Source organism: Nipponia nippon, unplaced genomic scaffold (genome assembly GCF_047370975.1).
Source record: "Nipponia nippon isolate SJK-2023a ecotype South Korea unplaced genomic scaffold, ASM4737097v1 scaffold_69, whole genome shotgun sequence".
In the NCBI taxonomy this organism is placed as follows: domain Eukaryota; kingdom Metazoa; phylum Chordata; class Aves; order Pelecaniformes; family Threskiornithidae; genus Nipponia; species Nipponia nippon.
In genome coordinates this window covers 282,825-306,098 of record NW_028262390.1, presented here as the reverse complement: position 1 = coordinate 306,098, position 23,274 = coordinate 282,825, and the positions used below count along the sequence as shown (strand labels likewise).

Here is a 23,274-nt window from a genome sequence, read left to right as displayed (position 1 = left end):
CTGCCTTTAATCTCGCTCTGCCCTACTCCTTTGCCCAGAGCCCTGCTGCGCTTGGCAGAGGAGTTGCTCCTTGGCAGAGCTGTCTCTCTGCACTGCTGCCTGCTTCCCAGGAGCTCCCTCCACCCCAGGAGCCTGTCTCAGCCCCGGAGGAGGGCACCTGCCCAAGACGTCACTTTCTCTGCCCCCCACCCCACTCGGCACTCCCTCCAGGTGTCCCTGGGGCTCTCCAGGAACCTGGTTGCAGCAATGTCCTTTCTGCTCTCCCAGACACAGTTAGGTCTGAGAATCCCCCTGCCTTGGCCCATCATGAGGCAGGACACCTGGACACTGCCAGGGAGGCATCTCCTTTAGCCATGCTGAGGGAAGGCAATCAGCTGAGTCAATGGAGGCATCTCATGCTGGATTTGTAGTGCTGGGGCTGGAAGGGACCTCAGCTCCCTCCCCTGCCTGCCGCAGACCCCCAGGAGGTGGGATTCCCCTTGCTTCGGTCATGGCGCCTGTTACAAATAGGCACCTGCACTCCTTTTCTGTGGTCTCACTGTCAGAGATGGAGACCAGGAGTTGACACACAAGCCCCTGGTGACATTTGAGGTGCCAGATGTAGTCCACGGTAATGGAGCAGTACTGAGAGACTGGGAAACATCTGGGGGCATCATCCTGCGGCCTGGTGAGGATGCCAGCTGAAATGACGGCAGATGCCCACATTTAGGACACCGCCACCTCTCCCTACTCACGCTGTTCAGGGCCGCCCATAGAGGTGTTCAGCTGACCACATGGAGTTCTGTGCCCGAGGGAGAGTGAAGTCACTCTCTTTCTCCCATCTTTACCTGTATTGACGACCTGTGCACTGGCTGTAACAAGAGTTGTCTCACACATCCCCACGGAGCCCGACCTAATGGAGGGCAGCTGCTCACTGAATGGCCAAATACAGGCCTGTAGGGCTCTGTGAGACGCCAAGGCTCTCCACCAAAACTGCCTGGGGCTGGTGGGGGCAGCACAGGACATGCAGGAAAGCCACGTCCCCTCAGAGTGGGTGTGTGACAGACACCCCAGGCGGCATCTCCGATTCCTTTGGTGCTTGTGTGCAAGTGACTGATCCCCACCCCTGCAGTGAGGCCAGCTCTGTCCCATCTCTATCCGGTAGGTGCAAGGCACTGCATGAATTGGAAGCATGTTGCACTGGGGTCTCCACCTGCGGGCCTATGTTCTCAACATCTTCTGGTTCTCCTCTCCCCCATCCTTTACTCACCCTCTTGATGATACACTCTTCAAAGAGTCCAATGAATCTAGAGGTCAACAGGTTGGGTGAGCCCTTGTGGGTGACGATCAGAGGAGAGGCCAGTTTGGGCAACATCGTGGTGGGAAATGAAGAACCTGCAATCAAGGGGAGGAGGTGGACAAGCTCTTACTTAAGCAACTCAAGGAAGTCTCCAGATCAGTGACCTGGGGCTCTTTCTGGGGGCTTTAATGACCCTGACATTCATTGGAGGGGGAAGACAGCACTGTGAAAACAGACCAATAGGTTTCTGGAGGATGTTGGAGCAATTTCTTAGGAAAGCCACCAGCTGGACCAACATAGACGATGCTCACCTGGCTCAGGTCCTTGCAAACCATGAAGAGCTGGTGAGGGACGTGAAAACCAGTGTCATCCTTGGCTGTAGTGACCATGAAATAGGGGGGTGCAGCTCTTGAGCAGCCTGAGGAAGGAGAGGAGCAGAGTGCAGGTGTCAGACCTCAGAGGGGAAGACTTTGGCCTGTTCAGGGGGCTTTCAGTGGGGGATCCCATGGGCAGCAGTGAGGGGCAGCACAACTCAGTACAGCTGGTCTTTGAAGACAGAATTGCCCACAAAGAGCAGTGGTGACTCCATAGCTGATGAGACCAGCCTGGGTGAAGTGGAAACTCCTGAGGAAGCTCCATAGTTAGTAGAAGCAGAGAGGAGAGGCAGATGCAGAGGCTCACTTGAGAGGGAGGAATTTAGAAATAGACTTTAGGAAACCCACAGCTTCCCTAGAGATGACCCTTGCCAGGCAGTCCAAGGATAAAACTAAACTAAAGCTGAACCAAATATTCTTCCTCATAGGTGGAGAAAGGGCGATGGGGCCATCATGCAGTCCCCCATACCTACGGAATGGGGAACGTTCCCAGCCCTTAGGCAAATCTCTTCCCTCTCTCTCTCATGACCTGCGTAGTGTTTGTGCTTGAGAAAACCCTCATCATCATGCACGTGGTGGCAAACCAGCATCCACACACCCCCATGGGCTTCTTCTTGGGCCATTTGTCTTCCCTGGAGATCTTCTACAGATCCACCACCCTGCCCCAGCTGATGGCCAGCTGCGTGACTGGGGACAGCACCATCTCTGCTCATCACGGTGTTGGTATTGTTTCCTGCACCTTTTACATGTACTGAGTGTTTACTACCCGTGATCACATCCTACGATCAGTACTGGGCTGTGTGCCACGCCCTGCTCTCTACAAGACTCATGAACCGGCAGGTCTGTCTCCAGAGGGCAGCTGCCCCTTCGCTAGGGGCATTTCTGTCATCTACAGTCATAATTTCAGTCGTGTCCCAGATACAGTTGTGTGGCCCCAGTGGAGTGGACTACTTCTTCTGTGACTTCACCCCATTGCTGGAGCTCTCACGCAGTGACACTGTGACCCTCGTGCTCTTTGCTGTCATAACCTGCTTTTTAGATCCCATCCTCCCCTTCCTGTTCACATGGTCATCCTGTGTGCATCAGAGATGCCTCCCTGGGGCAGCTCTCCCATCCAGCGTGGGCAGGCAGAAAGCTTTCTCCACCTGCTCCTCCCACCTCACTAGTGCCACTCTTTTCTATGACACCCTCATCCTTGGGGGTGTGATGCCCAGAACAGCCCTCCTGAGACAGTTTGACAAAACCCTTTTTTCTCCACCATCCTCACATCCCTGTTCAATCCCTTCATCTACAGCCTGTGGACTAGAAAGGTTGGGGGACACTGAGAAAAATGCTCAGGGAAGCTGTGAGCTGCGCAGAGACCCCATTGGAGCTGTGGGCCTGCAGGAAGAAATCACTTCTGGCTCTCTTCTGAGCCAGCCCAAGGACCTGGACTGGCGTGTGCTGTGTCCTGGGCACTCCGCTGGAAGGGTGGGATATGAAGAAGGCTTTTGGTGTGGGAAGGAGCAGAGAGGTGCTGGTGGAGCTGGCCGGTGTCATCAGGAGACCTCTCTCAAACATCTTGGAAGGGGCAGAGAGATCAGGGAGGCTGCAAGGTCCTCAGAAAAGGCAAATATCAAACCCATCCTCAAGAAGGGCAAGAAGGAGGATTGGGAGTGTTACAGGTTGGTCAGCTTCACCTCAGTCCCTGGGAAGGTGGCAGGGCAAATGCTCTTGCAGCTATCTCCATCACTTGAAGGACAAGAAAAGGATTGCTGAACCCATGTGGGAGGGGAAAGAAGGGCATGCTGTGTACCTGGACTTTTGCAACTCTTTGGATGTGGTTTCCCGTGGTCTCCCTAGAGCGGATTGTTGACATCTGGACTGAAGAAGTGGATGATGCGGTGGGTGGGAAGTTGGCTGGATGATCAGGAACAAATCTGTCAGTGGTACAAAGTCCTCCAAGGAGCCAGATACTAGCAGCATCCCTCAGGGATCAGCAAAATTTCTTAAAAAGTCATGAAAAGCTGGAAATTAAGACTTTCTCAGCTATTACCTAGATTTCTTTTTCTGAACTCCTTCCAGTTTGGACTGGGACCAGTCCCGGTACAAACTGGAACCCTTTAACCCCTCTCAGTACAGACTGACCCCCCTCCAAGCAGAAACTGCGTCCATTTAACCACTCCCAGTACAGACTGGGCCCTGTCACATTATAAACTGGATCCTGTTAACCCCTCATAGTACAGAATGGACCCCATCCGAGTCCAAAATGGTTCCCTTTAACCCCTCCCAGTACAGACTGGGCCCCGTCCCAGTACAAACCTGATCCCTTTACCTCTCCCAGTACAGACTGGGCCCCCTCCCAGTACAAAGTGGGTCCTTCAAACACCTCCCAATACAGAATGGGGCCTCTCCCAGTGCAGACTGGACACATTTAATACTTGCCAGTACAGACTGGGCCCTGTTCCAGTACAAACTGGTTCCTTTTAACCCCTCCCAGTACAGACTGAGCCCCCTTCCAGTACAAACTGGATCCATTTAACGCCTCCCAGCACAGACTTTGCCCTGTCCCAGTATAAACTGGAGCCCTTGGTCCCCTTCCCAGCACAGACTGGGCCTCATCCCAGTACAAACTCGATCCCTTTCACATTGCCCAGCTCAGACTGGGCCCTGTCCCAGGACAAACTGCATCCTTTTTTCCTTTTCCATTACAGACTGGGCACATCCTAGTACAAAATGGATCCCATGATCCCTTCCCAGTACAGGCTGTGTCCCGTCACAGTCCAGCCTGGATCCCTTTAACTCCTGCCAGTACAGCCTGGGCCCCATCCCAGTACAAACTGGATCCCCTGGCCCCATCCCAGTAGAGACTGGGCCCTGTCCCCGTACAAACTGGATCTCTTTAACCTTATAGACTGGGTCTCATCCCTGTACAGACCTCTAACTGCCCCCCAGATCCCTAAGGGCCCCCCTGGACCCCTAAGTGCAACCTTGGCACCCCTAAGTGCGTCCGTTGTCCATACCCCTCCCTCCCTTCCCTCCACTATGCCATGCTCCATGTGTCCTCTGGCCCCAGCTGCAGCCCCGCTTCTTGACCTAAACCTTGCTGTGGGCCAGCCCCACCTTCCCCAGCGCCTTCAGCCCTTGGCTGAGACTCCCCGTCACCTCATCCAGCCTTCCTTGGAGGGAAGCCTCTGCCCAGGCCTTCACCTGAGCTTGGGTGAGCTCAAGGCTTGTCCTCCTCAGGTGGTGCCGGGTGGCCATTAGGTCTGTAGAAGGTCTCAACCTTGGGTGTTGACTGAGAAGACAACCACTCCAGTGGAGACATCAGAAATCCGGCAAAAGCTTCAAGGTCAAATCTAAGAGGAAGAAGAGAGGTTGTAGGTGCTGGAGATCATCTAGTCAAAGCCCACCTTAGAGTGGAGACCACCCCTGGAGATACCCAACGCACGAGTGGTGTCCCTCAGGGGTCCATGCTGGGACCAGTACTGTTGAATATCTTTATCAAGGACATGAATAGTGCAACTGAGTGCAAGTTTTGAGATGCCACCAAGCTGAGTGGGGCAGGTGACACTCCCAAGGGACCGGATGCCATCCAGAGGGACCGGGACAAGCTTGAGAAGGGGGCCCATGTGAACCTCGTGAGGTTCAACAAGGCCAAGTGCAAGGTGCTGCACCTGGGTCAGGGCAACCCCTGGTGTCAATACAGGCTGGGGGATGAAGGGATGGAGAGCAGCCCTGAGGAGAAGGACTTGGGGGCACTGGTAGATGAAAAGCTGGACATGAGCGGGCAATGTGCTCTCACAGCCCAGAAAGCCAACTGTATCCTGGGCTGCATGAAAAGAAGCGTGGCCAGCAGGTCGAGGGAGGGGATTCTGCCCCTCTACTCTGCTCTGGTGAGACCCTACATGGAGTACTGAGTCCAGCTCTGGAGTCCTCAGTACAGGAAGGACATGGACCTGTTGGAGCGGGTCCAGAGGAGGGCCACAAAAATGATCCGAGGGATGGAATACCTCTGCTATGAGGAAAGGCTGAAAGAGCTGGGGGTGTTCAGCCTGGAGAAGAGAAGGCTGCTGTAGGAGGGTAGATTTAGATTGAACACAAGGAAAAATTTTTCCCAATGAGGGGAGTGAAACACTGGAACGAGTTTCCCAGAGAGGTGGTAGATGCCGCATCCTTGGAAACATTCAAGGACAGGCTAGATGGGGCTCTGAGCAACCTGATCTAGTTGTAGAAGTCCCTGCCCATTGCAGGGGGGTTTAGATGACCAGTAAAGGTCCCTTCACACCCAAACCATTCTATGATTCTATGATTCTATGATTCTATGAATGCTATGACCAGGATTAGAGGGGACCCTGCCTCCAGCCAGGTGGTTGAAAGGGGCAGCCGGGTTTACTGGACTGTGTGGATTCCATGGCCTGGCACAGCAGACCCACAGGATGATAAGGCTCTAATGGACACTGGTACACAGTGTACGCTAATGCCATGAAGCAATAAAGGGAGAGAACCCATCTGTATTTCTGGAGAGACAGGGGCATGACCATGGGACCATAGAAAAGGAGTGCAGGTGCCTATTTGTAACAGGTCCATGACTGAAGCAAGAGGAATTTCACCTCCTGGGGGTCTGCGGCAGGCAGGGGAGGGAGCTGAGGTCCCTTCCAGCCCCAGCACTACAAATCCAGCATGAGATGCCTCCATTGACTCAGCTGATTGCCTTCCCTCAGCATGGCTAAAGGAGATGCCTCCCTGGCAGTGTCCAGGTGTCCTGCCTCATGATGGGCCAAGGCAGGGGGATTCTCAGACCTAACTGTGTCTGGGAGAGGAGAAAGGGCACTGCTGCAAAGAAACGTCTCTGCAGAGGTGAGAGAGGCAACATCGGTGATTCCTTCAGTCTCTTCCCAAGCAGGTTCCTGGAGAGCCCCAGGGACACCTGGAGGGAGCGCCGAGTGGGGTGGGGGGCAGAGAAAGTGACGTCTTGGGCAGGTGCCCTCCTCTGGGGCTGAGACAGGCTCCTGGGGTGGAGGGAGCTCCTGGGAAGCAGGCAGCAGTGCAGAGAGACAGCTCTGCCAAGGAGCAACTCCTCTGCCAAGCGCAGCAGGGCTCTGGGCAAAGGAGTAGGGCAGAGCGAGATTAAAGGCAGGCTGGAGTGGGAGGAGAGAGGAGAGCTGCAAGGGAAGAAACCTTTCCAGCCCTTGACACGGGAAGTCTCTTGGTGCAGGGCAATGCAGCTGCCGTTGCGGGAAGGGTCTCCGAAAGCGTTCATAGCCTCCAGGGTCTGTCAGGAGGCCTCCCAGCCCAGGGGCTCATGTTAGACAAGGGGGAAGGGGTGAAGGCAGGGTGTGCAGCCAGAGCTGCCCAGGGCATTTCAGAGGGGGCTTTTGCAGAGGAAGAGCAAGGCAAGGGATACCTTACAGCTAAAGAGCTTTCCTGAGGCTGTGCTTCCAGTTTCCTGCTGTTTCAGGACAAAGGGGAAAAGGTGCTGCTGCATTTGGCGAGGGAGCCTGAGAGTCCTGAGCTGCCACCCTGAGAGATCAGTAGGTCTGGCAGGAGCCAAGGCAACTGCTTCCATCCACTCCTCTACCTCCAGAGAGCACCAGCATCACCTTTGCTGACCTCAGCAGGGTTTCTCTGACCTGCTCCTTACTGCCTGCAAGTGGGGAGTACCTCTAGAGAGTGCCTGCAACTGGGAGGTTTCTTTAGGTCAGAGCTGAGCAGACAGGAGTGGGTGATGGGGTCTGTGATCCCATCTGGAGGGCAGAGAAACAGTTCCCAGCAGGGATAGCTCCAGGCAGCAGAGACATGGGCAGAGAGCTTTAGGAACCTCCAACCCCAAATGGCATGGGAGGGAGAATTTGGGAAGCTCCCTGTCATGCCCTCCAATGCAGACACCTTCCTCTGCGCAAGACCCCTGCTCTCGTCTCCCACCCAGCACAGCCTCTGCCCTCAAGGCTGTGTGGTCCAGGGCAGGAGTTGCCTCCTCTGCAGCCAGAGCTCTGGCACAGCAGAGGGGCATCTCTCCTGACACGTGGCCGCTTCCCTCTGCAGGGCAAAGGGGCTGAGAGCGACTGCCCTGCGCTTTTGCTGACTGGGAGGTGCTGTGCTCTGCTGGGGAAGGAGAAGGCTTTCCTGAGTGCCCGGCCGCCTCTCCTCTCCTTGCTTCCCTTAGGAGGAGAGTCACAGAGTTCTTCTTTGTTCCTGCCCCTGCTTGTGCTGCTCTTCTTCCTGCTCGTGGGGTCCCTGGCAGTAACGGTGGTGGTGTGGGGCAAGGGGTGGGGGTGTGGAGTGCCTGCTCTGGCCCTGACCTGGAGGGCGCTGCCCTGGAGGTGTTTCCATGGGACCAAGGTGCCCAAGCCCTCTCTTCATTTTCCAGGCTCCAGACACTGCACTCAGTGCTTGGGCAATGAGGCACTGCTTCCCTTAGCAGACAGCACCTTAAGACACCTGATTATGCTGGGCAGGGAGTCCTGCGGGGCTGTGAGCATCTCTCCAGAAGGGCAGAGCTCTCCTGTAGGACCTAGGAGATGTCTGAGAGCACCCGATCTGCCCATGCCAATCAGCATCCTTGCCCTGTCCTCTTCCTCATACTCCGCAGAGCTGTGCTGGAAAGGAGAGGTGTTTTGAACTCTGCACCTGGAACAGGACCCCTCTGCTCCCAGGACACTCCAGTGTCTTTTCCAGAGCAATGTCTGGGTGCAGTCGTCCTGCAGCTGAGAGCAGTGCAAGCCCAGAGCAGCTGGGCACCAGGCTGATGGACAGAGCAGCCCTCCTGCATGGGAGCACTGACGGTGGTCTGCACTGAGAGCAATGGGGCAATGGGGGAATGTGACCCCTTCCAAGACCATTTCCCAAGTGGGATGGGGGTGTCTGAACACTAAAACACAGTGTAACGAGACACAATTGCTGCACCTCATCTCCTACCTTCCTCTGCAGAAGAAAGCGTCCTTCTGGGCTTTCTGCCCTCCGCTCTAGTGCAGCGGAGGGAACTCCTCCCCAGGAAGCCTCCCTCCAAACACCCGGGGCTGTTGCTGCCTCCATGGGTCCTTGCTGGAAAGCAGGGCTGACCCTTCCGGAGCCCCTGGGGAGAGGGCACGGCTCTGCACAGCACACTCAGCCAGCACAAACCACAGCTGAAGCCTCGGAGCTGCATAACACACCAACCCCCCCCCCCCCCCTCCCGAGGGAAGAAAAGCACCCTTAGGTATTTCACAATGAATGAATGAAATTTTGCTCAGAGAAGCTTCTCTGAATTTTTTTATTTTCTCTCTTTGGCAGTTTCCATGCCCAGAAGCAGCAGATGTCCAATGGCAGCTGCATGAATGAGTTCCTCCTCCTGGCATTTGCACACACGCGGGAGCTGCAGCTCTTGCACTTCTGGCTCTTCCTGGCCATCTACCTGGCTGCCCTCCTGGGCAACGGCCTCATCATCACCGCCATAGCCTGTGACCATCGCCTCCACACCCCCATGTACTTCTTCCTCCTCAACCTCTCCCTTCTCGACCTGGGCTCCATCTCCACCACTCTCCCCAAAGCCCTAGAGAACTCCCTGTGGGACAGCAGGGCCATCTCCTACTTGGGATGTGCTGCACAGGTCTTTTTCTTTCTCTTCTTCGTTGGAGGAGGGTATTTTCTTCTCACTGTCATGGCCTACGACCGCTACATGGCCATCTGCAAACCCCTGCACTACGGGACCCTCCTGGGCAGCAGAGCTTGTGTCCACATGGCAGCAGCTGCCTGGGGCAGTGCGTTTCTCAACTCTCTCCTGCACACTGCCAACACATTTTCCCTACCCCTCTGCCAAGGCAATGTCCTGGACCGGTTCTTCTGTGAAATCCCCCAGATCCTCAAGCTCTCCTGCTCAGATGCCTACCTCAGGGAAGTGGGGCTTATTGTGATTAGTGCCTGTTTATTTTTTGGGTGTTTTGTTTTCCTTGTGGTGTCCTATGTGCAGATCCTCAGGGCCGTGCTGAGGATCCCCTCTGAGCAGGGACGCCACAAAGCCTTTTCCACGTGCCTCCCTCACCTGGCTGTGGTCTCCCTGTTTGTCAGCACTGTAATGTTTGCCTACTTGAAGCCCCCCTCAGTGTCCTCCATATTTCTAGATCTCATGGTTTCTGTTTTGTACTCGGTGGTGCCTCCAGCAGTGAACCCTGTCATCTACAGCATGAGGAACCAGGAGCTCAGGGATGCCCTATGGATACTGATGCAATGGCCGCTGTTTCATCGAGAATAACCTGCCTTCCCTTCTCTGCGCATTTCCCATTTCTCACTTTTTCTTAGGCCATGTCTGCTTTTTTCTCTTATGGTAATCCTGGTTATGGGTAATTTTCTAGGTTTATACTACTTGTCTTGAGGCTTAATCCCCTCATATATGATGCTTGCACAACACTGTGCCAGATGTGGCATGGCCAATAGCAGTTCTTCAATAAATGGAATCTCCCAGGTCCAGTGCCTGATGGCTGGGCTCTTCCTCCAAAGGTGCTGCAAAGAATATGTCCAAGGAATTGGTCTTTTAAAGAGTCTGTTCTCCTTATGTTCTCAGTATTTTGGGAGTTAAGTTCAGGGTGGCACTGAGTTCCACTGGACCAAACGCTCTGGATTTAGAAGCTCTCTTCTTAATATCCAATGGTAGGGGAGATGGTCCATGAGCTCCCATTCTCTCCCCAGGTTTCTTCATGTATGACAGGAATGATGGCATATACCAGTCTCTCTGGAAATGAATTTGGAGGGGTGAGGAGAGGAGAGGATAGGGACTCCCCATGTGCCCTGGGGTTGGAATGAATGGAGGCTGAGAAGGTGAAACACCCTCAAAGATGAAATCCCCCAAAAGTACAGCACTAAATTCAGATATGCTCAAACAAGCACTGTGTGATGGGAGTCAGTGGGAACCCAGGAGGCAGAGGGAAGGGAGAGTGGAGAGATGCGGGAGCTGCCTGAGGAGCCCCAGGACTCTCATGCTGTCCTGGGCAGTGGGGCTCGTGGGAGCAGAGGGGGGAAATTCAGTTAGGTTTGGGCACCTACAATATAAATTCAGGAGAGCCAGAGCGTGGCTAGCCTCTTTTTCCTTGTGCCTTTGGTGACAGCACAACCCCTGGGCTGATGGGGACACTGAACCCCACTCTCTTCTCCCCAGCAGCTGCTGTGCCCTTCAGAGGGACTGGGGCTGTGGGGTGAGTGCCCAGAGCTCTGCAGCACCCTGCCATGGGCGTTGCCGTGGGGCCAGCCCAGACTGGGCTGCTCTGCTGGGCTGGGCTGGGGAGAGGGCAGGGGAGGGGGGGAGAGCTGGGGAGGGGCTGGGCTGGACTGGGCTGGGAAGTGCCCAGGAGAGGAAAGCAGCAGTGTAGAGCTAAGCTGTGTGAGTGTGCAGGGTGGGGGCAGCCAGCAGGGTGCTGCCAGTGCAGAGTCAGGCATCATGGTGAAGGAAGCAAGGCACCGAAGGTGCAGGAGAGAGAGGCCAGGTCTGTGCCATGTTCCCTGGACACCCCGCGGAAGCTGCCCTGGGAAAACTGTCCCAGATAGTCCCACACACTGGCTATTTCCATCTCTCTTGGGACATCCCATCCTTGAGAAGGGACTTTTGCTGCATGGTCACCCTCATCCTTCTCTGGGGCTCAGTGATACCCAACTCCACCACCAGTATTCAGAAAAAGGGAACCGGTTTCCTACGTATTGCACACAAGCCCCAGAGCTCTTGCACAGCTGGTCTCTCAGCCAAGCCAGTTCTCAGACAGATCCAGCTTGAACAGGTGCTCATGGCCTTGTCACAACAAATACTGAATATCTCCATTGATTGAGATCCCACCAACTGGCCTGGGTTCTTGCTCCTGTGCTTTGTTCTGAATGATTTCTAAGGAACCCATGTCTCTCAGCCTCTCCTTGTCCATAATGTGCTCCAGGTCCCAGCCACCCTTCTGGCCTCTGCAGGACTTGCTCCAGTCTGTCAGGGTCTTTCTTCTGCTGGGAAGCCTCATGCTGCATGCAGCAGTCCTGATGTGGTGCTTCTGTAGTGGGTTAAACTTGGCCAGCAGCCAGACACCCACCCAGCTGCTCACTCACTCCCCTGCCTCAGCAGGACAAAGGGAGAAAATAAGATGGAATAACTCATGGGTCAAGATAAAGTAAAGGAGATCAGTTACCAAATATCCTCATGGACAAAGACCCGTTGACTTGGGGAAGATCAAATTCATTTGTTGCCAATTAAAAAAAGATTTGGATTGTGAGAAACAATGAGAAAAATATTAAAGACCATTCCCCTCACACTTTCCCCCAGGCTCAAATTACTCCATTGTTCCCAGTTCATCTACCTACCCCAACACCACGAGGAGCAGGGGGGATGGTGAAGGGGGCGTTAGGAGTCAGTAAAGAACACCTCTGTCACTCCTTCTTCCTCACACTTCTCCCCTGCTCCAGCTTCGGTCCTCTCCATTGGATTCCACCATATTTGCAGTCAAGGCTAGGTGTTGTTCCTTTCTTTCTCTCTTACTTTTCTCCTTCATACTCACAGAATCATGGAAATGCTGAGATTGGAAAGGACCTCTGGAGATCATCTAGTTCAACCCTCCAACTGAGGCAGCGTCAGCTAGAGCAGGTTGCTGAGCACCTTGTCTAGCTGAGTTTGGAATATCTCCATGGATGGAGACTCCACAGCCTCTCTGGGAAACCTATTGCAGTTTTGACCACCCTCACAGTCAAAAAGTGCTTTCTTGGGTTCAGATGGCATTTCATGTGTCCATCACCCCTTGTCTTGTCACTGGGAACTACTGAGAAGAGTTTGGCTCCCTGGTCTTCATGCCCTCCCATCAGGTATGTATATGCATGAGTAAGATCCCTCCGAGCCTTTTCTTCTCCAGACTGAACAGTCCCACATCTTTCAGCATTTCCTCCTATGAAAGATGCTGCAGTCCCTTAAAACAGCTTTATGGCCCTTTGCTTTGCTTTAGCAAGTCAACACGTTTCCTACACTGGGCAGCCCAGCACTGGACACAGCACTCCAGATGGGGCGTCCCCAGTGCTGAGTGGAGGGCAAGGGTCACCTCCCTCCATCTGCCAGCAATGCTTTTCCTAATGCAGCCCAGGAGGCTGTTGGCCTTTGCTGCGAGGGTGCAATTCAGATCCTGCTCAGCTGCTTCTCCTCTGGGATGCCAAGGTCCTTCTCTGCAGAGCTGCTATCTATCCAGTCGGTCCCCAACATGATGTCCACAGCGTGGCTGGATCACAGGCTGCCCTCCCCCAGGGACTTTCTCAGCAGCACCTTGTCCTTCTTGCAGATCAGCTCCACCTCTGGCACAGGCCCCATGCTGCTGCAGAGTCACCTGGGACAGCAAAGCCCTCTCCTGCCAGGGCTGCACAGCCCAGGCCTCTTTCTCTCTGCCCTTGGGGACTGCAGCTTTTGCTCTCGGTGTTGGAACCTCATCCATCATTATGGCACCACCTGCCACCCACTCCAGCATGCCTCTGCTGGGAAGCCAAGCCTTTCCACACACGGGGTCCCATCTCTGGGCACCAGGTTTCCATGTGACAAGTCTGCCCTTGGCCCTGGTGCCACATCTGAGGTGCTGCAGCCCAAATGGGCACCAAGCCCAGAGCCTGGGGCACAGAGAGCAGGAGCCCCCTGTGCCATCACAGAGCTGTGACATCAGTGGAATAAGAGCTGAGGTGGGGAAGGACAGCTCCCATGGCTTTTGTGGTTGCTGGAGATACAGTGTCTTGAGGAGAGACTGACAGGGGAGATGAGAAGTGGGAGATGCCCTGTGTGATGTTAGGGCAGCTCAGATATATGGAGGGTCTCTATGGGACATGTTACAGGTTAGATTGTGGCTTGTGTGTTGGTCAGCTTCTAAATGGGCCACCCAGTCTTCTGCTCACGTCGATCTGGTACTCCCAAAAGAGGAAGAGCTGGTCATGTGAAGACCTGAAGGCTGTAGTGGCCATGAACTTGTGGTCTCCAGATCCCCAGGCACATGGGGAAGGAGAGTAGCAGAGAGCAGACCCTGCACATCAGGGAATGAGAATTTGACCTACTGAGGGCACTGGCAGGTGGGATCCCGTGGGGGCATTGTCAGGGCCCTGAGAGCATCCATAGACCTTCACAGCCCTGACCAGCATTACCTGAGGCTTCCACCCCCACCTCTGTCCATGGACCCTGGAGACCATTTATGCCCACTTTCACCCAGCTTGATCTATACTGTAGGTATAGGGGTCTCCAGACACAGCCAGAGACACAGCCTTGCCTGTCCATGGACCTTGTTGAGTCAGACTTGCAGACTCACTTCCCGGCTTGATTCTTTATGGAGCGTACAATGGAATGACACCATGGCCCTCCAGGTGCCAGACCCCAGCTAATTCACAGAGGCCTACACTCTTTTTGCTGCCTTTCCTCCCATCACTTGGTCAGGCTTTGGGAGGAGAGGTGGGGAAAGCAGGTGAGGTTTCTGGGTGCCAATGATTGAAATGGGGGAGCAGATTTTTCACACGTGGAATGATCTAAAGGCTAGGCTATTTGAAAACTGTTATCTTCAGCTCCTTTCTTGGAGGTCTTAAATCTTCTACAGGAACCTGGAAGCTCTGAGATCCCTCCATCTCCCTCTCTTTTAGCAATGAAGTTGATAGTACCCAAGTCTCCTGGTTTCAGCTGAGATAGAGTTAACTTTCTTCCTAGTAGGTGGCACAGTGCTGTGGTTTGGCTTTAGGATGAGAATAATGTTGATAACACGCTGAAGTTTTAGCAGTGGCTAAATAGTCCTTACATTAGTCAAGGACTTTCAGTCACCTCTGCCAGGTGCACAAGAAGCTGGGAGGGAGCACAGCCAGGACAGCTGTCCTAACCTGGCCAAAAGCCTGTTCCATACCATATGACGTCATGCTCAGTATAGAAACCGGAGGGAGTCTGCTGGGGAGTAGAGATCGCTGCTCGGGGACAGGCTGGGCATCAGTCAGTGGGTGGTGAGCAATTGCATTGTTCATCACTTGTATATTATATTATTTTTTATTATTATTATTATCATCAGCATCATCATCTTATCTTCCTCTGCTCTCCTATTAAACTGTCTTTGTCTCAACCCATGGTTTTTACTTTTTTTCCCCAATTCTCTCTCCTATCCCACTGCAGGGAGGGGAGTGAGCAAACGGCTGCATGGTTTTTAGCTGCGTGCCCAGTTAAACCACAACAGCCCTTCTTCTGAACCACTTTAGGTATGTACTTTTGGATTGGGTATCATGCCGTATATTGCAAATACTGATTTAATTGGCATTGCCCAAAGTGGCTACCAAGGATGCAGACTGCTCCACTGCAGGTATTTCTATTTAGGCAGATTAGTGCTGTTGTTGTTGTTGTTGTTGCAGATACTGGTATTGTTGGGGAAATCACACAAACACTTGAAGGGTAATGGAAGGATTGCCATCTTCGTGGCCCTCCAGTGAAGCGGCTCCTCTTTGCCCATGTCTCACTGTCATTGCACAGGCTCTAAACCTGGGCAAGGATTCTGGATGTGGTGTAAAAAGTGCCGAGCAGAGGGGGAGAATCACTTCTTCTGGCTGTGGCCCTGCTCACACAGCCCAGCATCCTCTGCTGGCTCATGTTTTGCCTAAGGGAACTCAAGGACCACCAGAGCCTTCTCCACAGAGCTGCTGCCCAGCCACGCAGGCCCTGGCCTCTGTCACTGCAGCCTGTAACTCCCCTGCTCAGTCCTTGGGCCTTTTTAGAAGACGTATGCAAGAGTTGCCTTTGGCTTTCTCCAATCATGATGACCTTCCAGAATGTAGCAGAGCAGCCCTGCTATGACCTCGGCCTGGTCTCTCAACAGCCACAGCCTTGGATTCATCCCATCTGGTCCAAGGGACTAGTAAGGGCTGACCTTCCCTAAGTAACCCCTGACTTGACCTCCATCCACTGCTGGATTTCACCTGCGGTTCTGCCTCTTAGGCACACGGAACTGGGAGACCTTGCTGGTGAAGACAAAGGCCAAGAGTGCCTCACACCTATCTACACCTACCTAACGCAATTCAGCAGTGGCCACACGTTGTCTTCATTTCTTCTTTAACTGTTCCTGAAGTGGTAATATTGTGCCCTCGAACTCCCTTGCAAGTGTCAACTCTACGGGAGCTCTGGCTTTCCTAAAACCAACCATATTTCTGAGTTCCTCCTTTGTTTCAACCCTTGCATTCACTTCTTGTATGCTGCCTTTTTTCTATGGAGCTTCCCCCATGAGTCTGCTGGTTCCCCACGCTTCTCCCTTGAGATCTCTGCTTGTTTTCCTGACTCTTGGTATGGACACTCTCGGACTTGAAAGACACTGTCCTTGCAGACCAGCTGTACTGAGCTCTGCTGCTCTTCTGTGCTGCTCATAGGGGATCCCCCACTTAAAGTCTCAAGACCAGGCCAAAGTCTGCTGCTCTGAGGGCTAGCATCTGCACTCTTCTGTTCTCCTTCCCCCTGGGAGGTGACACCCCACTGTTTCATGGTCACAACAGCCAAGGCTGACACTGGTTTTCACATCCATGGCCAGCTCTGCCTTCTGTGAGAGTAACAGATGCAGGTGAGTGTCACCATTTTTGGCCAATCTGGCAGCTGTGCTACAAAGTCCTGTGTCCCAAGCTGTGTCCCAAACCCCTCCAGAAACCTCCAGGACTGTTTGCATGCTGTTGTGGTCTCTCTCCAGTGAATGCCAGGGTAATGAAAGTCCACAGGGGGACTTCCATGGGTTCTTTGTCTCCCACCACAATGTCACCCATACTAGTCTTCTCTGACCCTCACCCACAAGGGCTCACCCAATTTGTTCATCCCATAGAGGAGCTTCACACATCTAAGCAGCTTCTTCACACTGGGGACACCTCCCTCCTCATCCTTCTGGCCTGTCTCTCCTGATGATCCTGTATCCACCCCTCACAGCCCCCCAATCATGTCAGCTGTCCCAACACACCTCAGCTGTTACTCCCTCAAAGTGGGATGAAGAGATTGCATGCAGAGCTCCAGCTCCTCCTGCCTGTGCCCCAGGCTGAGGGCATGGGTGCATGTCTGGGCTGCAGCCCCTCAGCTGTGGCACCTTTGGGCTGAGAGCAGACTTGCAAGAGGGAAACCTGCTACCAAGTGCCCAAGACCTCAAGTGTGCAAAGGCTTTGCTTCAGAGCAGAGACATGCTGGAGTAAATGTAAAGAAATGAGGTGCCCACAAAAGCGGCAAACCCTGCTCTCTCCAAGGCCAAAGAGAAACGCAGCTGGGCTGTGCAGTCTGAGCAGGAGAGGGGATTGCTGTCTGTGGTGTCTCTGCAGCCTCTGTCGTGGTGGTGAATCTGATCTCCGGAAGAAAGAGATGATGTTAAGAGTGCCCTTGGGTGTGGACATCCTGTGATACAGGCAGAATGAAAATCACCAGCCTGATCCATGATTGTAACAAGGAGGGGATGGTTAAACATCGAGTGGAGAGAAGAACCAGCAGGGTTGGAGAGGGAATGCACACGAGTGGGGACCCTGGTGTGATGTGCTTGGTATTCATGCACTGCCCAGCATCTGCTGGAGAGAGAAGGGACAGACCTCACGTCAGTGCAGTGGTGGGATTCAGTCATGGGCCCAAAGGCACCAAATCTGTCTGAGATGCCCTGGGGGGTGCCTGTCACACAATGAGTCTGAATGGGGAGGGGGTTCCTGTACAGGCCCTGTGCTGTCCGTGTCAGCTGCATGCAGTTGGGCTGGAGAGCCCTGGCATCTCATGTAGCTCTGCAGGCCTGTATTTGGGTATTAAATTAAGATTCAGGTGTCCTGGATTAGGTTAGACAATGGAGGGATGCACATGAGACAACTGCCAAAGGAGGTGTAGATAATAGAACTGATGGAGAAGAGAAAGAGAGACTTAGCTCTCCTTGGGCCACATGACCGCATTTGGTCAGCTGAAGACCTCTATAGGCTGCCCTGGACATAAGCAACTGTTACGGGTTCAGTTGTCCTACATGTGGGCATCTGCTGTCAATTTACCTGGACAATGGAATTTCCCACCAGCCTCCAAGGTGATGCCCCCAGATGCTGCCCTGTCTCTATGGACTGCTGCATTACAGCTCAGAGTGACAAGCATGCATCTTGGTCACCTCTGGCACCTCAAATGTCACCAGGTGTTTGTGTCTGAACAGCTCACTCCTGGTCTCCATCTCCAGTAATTAGCATGGGAGATGAGACAAGAAGCTCACATGCAGGTGCCTGTTTTGTGCACACCTGAAACTATGCAAGAGGAATCCCAGCTCCTGGGGGTTGTGGTCTGCATGGGAGGGAGCTGAGACCCCTTCAGCAGTGTAAGAGAAACTACACTACTGGAAGTAAGTCTCTATCCCCAGCTGTGGGAGGGAACATCAGTGGTTACTTCAGCCTGTTTCACAGCAGGTTTCCCTGGAGCCCCAGGGACACCTGGAGGGAGCCCAGGGGGGCAGAGAAAGTGCTGCCTTGGGCTGGGCCTCTGCTGCTGAGCTGGGCTGGGCTCCTGGGCTGGAGGGAGCTCCTGGCAAGGAGCAGCTCCTCTGCAAAGCACAGCAGGGGGAGGGCACAGCCTGCAAGTGCAAGGGGACAGGAGAGACGTGCGAGAGATGTTACAGGCACTGTGTAGTGGGAGAATGCTGAGAGTTCACTGGTGGAGAAATCTACACCGTCCTTGACGCAGTAAGTCTCTGGCTTCAGGGTGATACACAAGTGTCCTGGAGGGGCCTCCTAGAGCTGGCACATCTTGCTGCAGCTAGGATCGGGCAGGATGGCGCTCAGGGTTTCTTTATTGTGGAGAAGGACATGCTCCAGAGCAGGGCTTCCCTGCAGCACCATAAGGAACAGGGCATGAAAGCTCCCTTCTCCCGGGGATGTCTGCAAGGGTGGGAAGCTGGGTGTGCACTGAGGGGTGCCCAGGGCTGTCCTTCAGAGCAGGGTCCCTGCAACCCAGGGGCTGCGTGCTGGGGCAGGGGCTCTGTCGCCTGCCAGGGTCAGCACTCAGCCTGCCCAGGGAGCTCCCCACAATGCTACAGGGAGAAGCTGTGGGTGGAAGGTGTGATAGCTGGCAGGGCAGGATCCTTCTGCAGTGGAGAGGGTGCTGCATGGGTCAGAGCTGCTCACAGCTCCCGATCAGCCCAGGGCATTTGCAGAGGGTCCTTTTGAAGAAGGACATCGAGGCAGTATTTATCTGAAAGCAAAGGAGTCTGTGCTTTGAGTTTTCCACTCTTTGTTGGCTGGGGGGCAGTGGCAGATGGGAATTTACTTCTTCGCTCTGGCAAAGGCACAAAGACCCCAGTTCTCATGAAGACTTCTCTGAGCTGCTGCTGAGCCCCTGCACACACAGAGATGCCCCTGGGCAGTGCCCTGCTGCCAGGAGGGGTCTGCAGGGCAGAGCTGAGCATGCAGTGGGCAGGCTGGGGTCTGTGAGCACCAAAAGGGAGGAGATGTGGGGACAGAGAAACATCTGCCGGCAGGGAGAGCTCCAGGCAGCAGAGCCATGGGCAGGGAGTGAGAGGGAGCTGCTGCCAGAAATGCTGTGGGAGGGGGGGTTAATACACCTGCGTGCCATGACCTGCACTGCAGATGCCTTCCCCGGAGCAAGCCCCCGACCTCTTCTACCACCCAGCAGAGCCTTCACCGCGAAGGCCATGTGGTCCACGGCATGAGTTAGCTCCTTGACAGATGGACCCCTGACGAACCTCCTGAGTACCCATCTGTTTGTCCCTGTACTGCCTCCATGAACAGGAGGATTGGGGAAGTTCTCCATTTTTCCTCTCCTCTTCATGTTGCCTTTGTTCCCAGCTAAGGTGGGGGCTCCGGGCAATGCTGGTTGCAGGGCTGAGTGAGCCAACTCTCCATTCAGGTCACAGGATCCTTCGGACATTCAATTATTTCCCGGGGGGGTCCTGCTGGGCTGCAGGCTGCCTTCCAGAAGGGCACAGCTCTCCCATGCCATCTCTGTGTTACCTGGCAGCCCCTCAGTACTAAGGCCATGGAAATGCTGCTGGAAGGCTGTATGCAAGCAGCTGTAATGAGCCCTCTGTGGCCCTGGCTGCGAGGGGAGAGCTGAGATATTCCTCAGGTAGGATGAGACAGTATGAGGAGTTTGGAGACCTGCACTTGGGAGCTGGATTCACCTGCTCTCACCATTGTCCGCTTTCTTCTCAGGGGAACATCTAGGTATAATTGTCCTCCAGCTCAAAGAAGTGGCAGCCTAGGGCAGCTGAGACCAGGCTGATGGACAGACTGGCTGTCCTCACTCTGCATGAAGGGATAGTCCTTTGGCTTCACAGAACCCACAAGGTTTCTCTTGGAGACAAGCAGAAATGCCAAGGATTTCTGCCTTAAAAATACCACTCACTGTGATGGGGCAACTAGAAGCAGATAAACAAAACAAAATCCCCACAGCTCTTCTCTGCAGTTCAGTGAATTGGGAGTGACAATGCTGAAAAGCTCTTTAAGACCACGAGTGGATTAACATCACTCCCAGTTTGTATTTATCTCTTGTTGTAGGGCAGAACTGACTCCTCCAGAGCCCAGAGCAGAGCCCCCTGCTTTGTGGGGCATCCTCAGCCAGCACCCACCAGTGTTCACAAAAGGGACCAGCCAAAGGTTTTCTGAAAGGGGAGAGGCAATTTGGGGGGTTTCCATGAGAACTGGAATAAGTTTTGCTGTGAGATGTCTACCCTAACTTGTCACTGCCTTTTCCTCCTGGAACAGGTCCCAGTGCCCAGAGGAAGCGAATGTCCAACAGCAGCTCCATCACTCAGTTCCTCCTCCTGGCATTCGCAGACACACAGGGGCTGCAGCTCTTGACCTTCTGCCTCTTTGTGGGCATCTACCTGGCTGCCCTCCTGGGCAACGGCCTCATCATCACCGCTGTAGCCTGTGACCACCGCCTCCACACCCCCATGTACTTCTTCCTCCTCAACCTCTCCCTCCTCGACCTGGCCTCCATCTCCACCACTCTCCCCAAAGCCATGGCCAATTCCCTGTGGGACACCAGGGCCATCTCCTACTTGGGATGTGCTGCACAGGTCTTTTTCTTTCTCTTCTTGATCTCAGCAGAGTATTGTCTTCTCACTGTCATGGCCTATGACCGCTACGTGGCCATCTGCAAACCCCTGCACTACGGGACCCTGCTGGGCAGCAGAGCTTGTGTCCACATGGCAGCAGCTGCCTGGGGCACTGGGTTTCTCTATGCTGTGCTGCACACTGCCAATACATTTTCCCTACCCCTCTGCCAAGGCAATGTCCTGGACCAGTTCTTCTGTGAAATCCCCCAGATCCTCAAGCTCTCCTGCTCAGATGCCTACCTCAGGGAAGTGGGGCTTATTGTGGGTAGTGTCTGTTTCTCATTTGGGTGTTTTGTTTTCCTTGTGTTGTCCTATGTACAGATCTTCAGGGCCGTGCTGAGGATCCCCTCTGAGCAGGGACGGCACAAAGCCTTTTCCACGTGCCTCCCTCACCTGGCCGTGGTCTCCTTGTTTGTTAGCACTGGTATATTTGCCTACCTGAAGCCCCCTGCCACCTCCTCCCCATTCCTGGATGTGGTGGTGGCAGTTCTGTACTCTGTGGTGCCTCCAGCAGTGAACCCCCTCATCTACAGCATGAGGAACCAGGAGCTCAAGGATGCAGTGTGGAAACTGATGACTGGATTATTTTCAAAAGCATTAAACTGTTTGTCTTCTTCTGCAAATCACTTAATGTAATTCGTTACAGGCCCAGCCTGCCTTCTGTAATTTTTTTCGGTGTTGGTTTTGAGTTTTGGGGTCTTTTTGCTTTGTTTTACTTTTGGTAATCTTGTCCACAAAGAAATGTCATGATTTTTGCTATTTCTCATGATGTATATCTATCCAGATTCTGTGTGACCCACAGACTGTGTACATGAGGAGCCGTGCTCTCTGTGTGTTTAATGAAAATAAAGGACCTTCCAGTCACTTGTTAGTCTGAGATCCTGCCTCCAAGACTTCTCTGGAGCTGCAGGGGCAGTGCCTGTGTGCAGAGGTGGAGGCAAAAGGAGTCCTGGCACAGCAGCACTGCCAGGGAGCACCAGTGCTTGGTCTTCCCAGAGCTGCTCACCTTCCACTTCAGCGCTGTCCTTCTTAGCTCTTGTGTTGGTGTAAGGCCTGAGTGCTCTTGAGGCTTGCTCACAGTCCTGTGGGGTGGCCGTCCTGTGACTGCAGGCAGGGACAGGCAATGGGCACCTCTGTGACAGAGCTGGCCTCCATAACAGCATTTCCATCATACAAGGTGATCTCCTCAGGGCAGTGCCTGAAGCTTTGGTCTTCTTTCCAAGTGTCTCTCAAGAACATGCCCAGGAAAATGCCCAGAAAACACCAGTGAATAGCTAAAATGTGTGAGTGTGCAGGGTGGGGGCAAACAGCAGTGTCCTCGCACCACCAGGCTCCTGGGAGAGCCATGAAGAAGCAGCAGAGCAGGCTCTGATCTATTCCCATGTGCGCTGGACACCCCAGGGAAGCTGCCCCAGGACAATCATCACAGACCTGCACTAGCCTCTCAGCCCAGCTCCAAGAGGTCCTGTATCCCTCTATGGAGGGACACCAAATGACTTCCTTGAACCGAGGTCCCTGTATCGTTCCTCATGCTGTGGGGCATCTCAGATGAGTGCAGAGCCGCGCAACACACTGCAGGGCTGAGGTGCCTGCCACCCTCTGGGAGTGGCAACAGGAGGCCAGAAAGACACTGTGACTGCTGCAATGCACTGCCTCTGCGTGTGCATGGCAAGGACTCGCATCTGAACACCCCAGTGAGTATGCAGAGTGCATGAGGCAAGCTCGAATATGGACACCTCACAGAGCCCCGACACTTCTGAGTGTGACTCCAGGAACAGCCCCCACTGTCCCCATGACGTTTCTCTCACCTGCCTTGGAAAGGCTCGTTGCAAATGCCTCTGTCTGCTCTATCACTCTTCCTTGGCTTTCTGGCTTGTGCCTTCAAATGTACAGTAGGAAAGAAGCACAACTGCGGAGCATCTCAACCCTGCAGTCAGAAGGGGTTCTGCAAGCACGAGCGACACTGCCCTTTGGAAGGCGGCATTTCTCACCTTTCAGAAGGCACAGAGCCCATCTAGAGAGTATGAATGCACTCAGAGGCACCTTCCTGTTTCACCTCTCTGAACTGCCTTCACAATTTCTTTAAGCAATTAACAAAGAAACAAATGTTTTTCCATGTAGGTATCACCTCTGCTCACAGCAGCGTTAGTACTATTTTTGGCACCTTTTGCAGGTACTGAGTGCTTCCTGCTGGTGGCCACATCCTACAATCAGTGCTGGGCTCTGTGCCACTGGCTTCTCTCTGCAAGGCTCCTGAACTGGAAGGTCTGTCTCGAGTAGGCAGCTGCACCTTGGCTCGGGGTATTTATGCCATCTACAGGAATCATTTCATTCTTGTCCCAGATACAGGTCTGTGGTCCCAGTGGAGTGGACCACCTCTTCTGTGATTTTGCTGGAGCTCTCCTGCAGTGCCACCGTGACATTCATGCTGTGTGCTTTCATAACCTGCTTTTTAGAGCCAGTCCTCCCCTTCCTGTTCACACGGGCATCCTGTGTGGGCATGAGAGCTGCCAACCTGGAGCAGCTCTCCCGCCCAGCATGGGCAGACAGAAGGTCTTCTCCACCTGCTCCTCTCACCTCACCAGTGCCACTGTTTCCTATGACACCCTCG

The 23,274-nt window shown here is 53.9% G+C and overlaps 2 protein-coding genes across 2 annotated transcripts; both read left to right on the top strand.

Annotated features, from left to right (window-relative positions):
• Nucleotides 1-8,926: 8,926 nt before the first annotated feature.
• On the top strand, nt 8,927-9,862 carry LOC148051104 (olfactory receptor 14A16-like). Its single transcript, XM_087738384.1, has one exon. It carries the CDS (start codon nt 8,927-8,929, stop codon nt 9,860-9,862), a length of 936 nt encoding a protein of 311 aa, XP_087594510.1.
• Nucleotides 9,863-17,851: 7,989 nt separating this feature from the next.
• On the top strand, nt 17,852-21,301 carry LOC148051103 (olfactory receptor 14A16-like). Its single transcript, XM_087738383.1, has 2 exons — nt 17,852-17,930; nt 20,308-21,301. Exon 2 carries the CDS (start codon nt 20,331-20,333, stop codon nt 21,297-21,299), a length of 969 nt encoding a protein of 322 aa, XP_087594509.1. The 5' UTR covers nt 17,852-17,930; nt 20,308-20,330; the 3' UTR covers nt 21,300-21,301.
• Nucleotides 21,302-23,274: the final 1,973 nt, after the last annotated feature.

Excerpts from the sequence above, each read along its gene's own strand:
- LOC148051104 (XM_087738384.1), top strand. The coding sequence starts at position 8,927 with ATGTCCAATGGCAGCTGCATGAATGAGTTCCTCCTCCTGGCATTTGCA.
- LOC148051103 (XM_087738383.1), top strand. The coding sequence starts at position 20,331 with ATGTCCAACAGCAGCTCCATCACTCAGTTCCTCCTCCTGGCATTCGCA.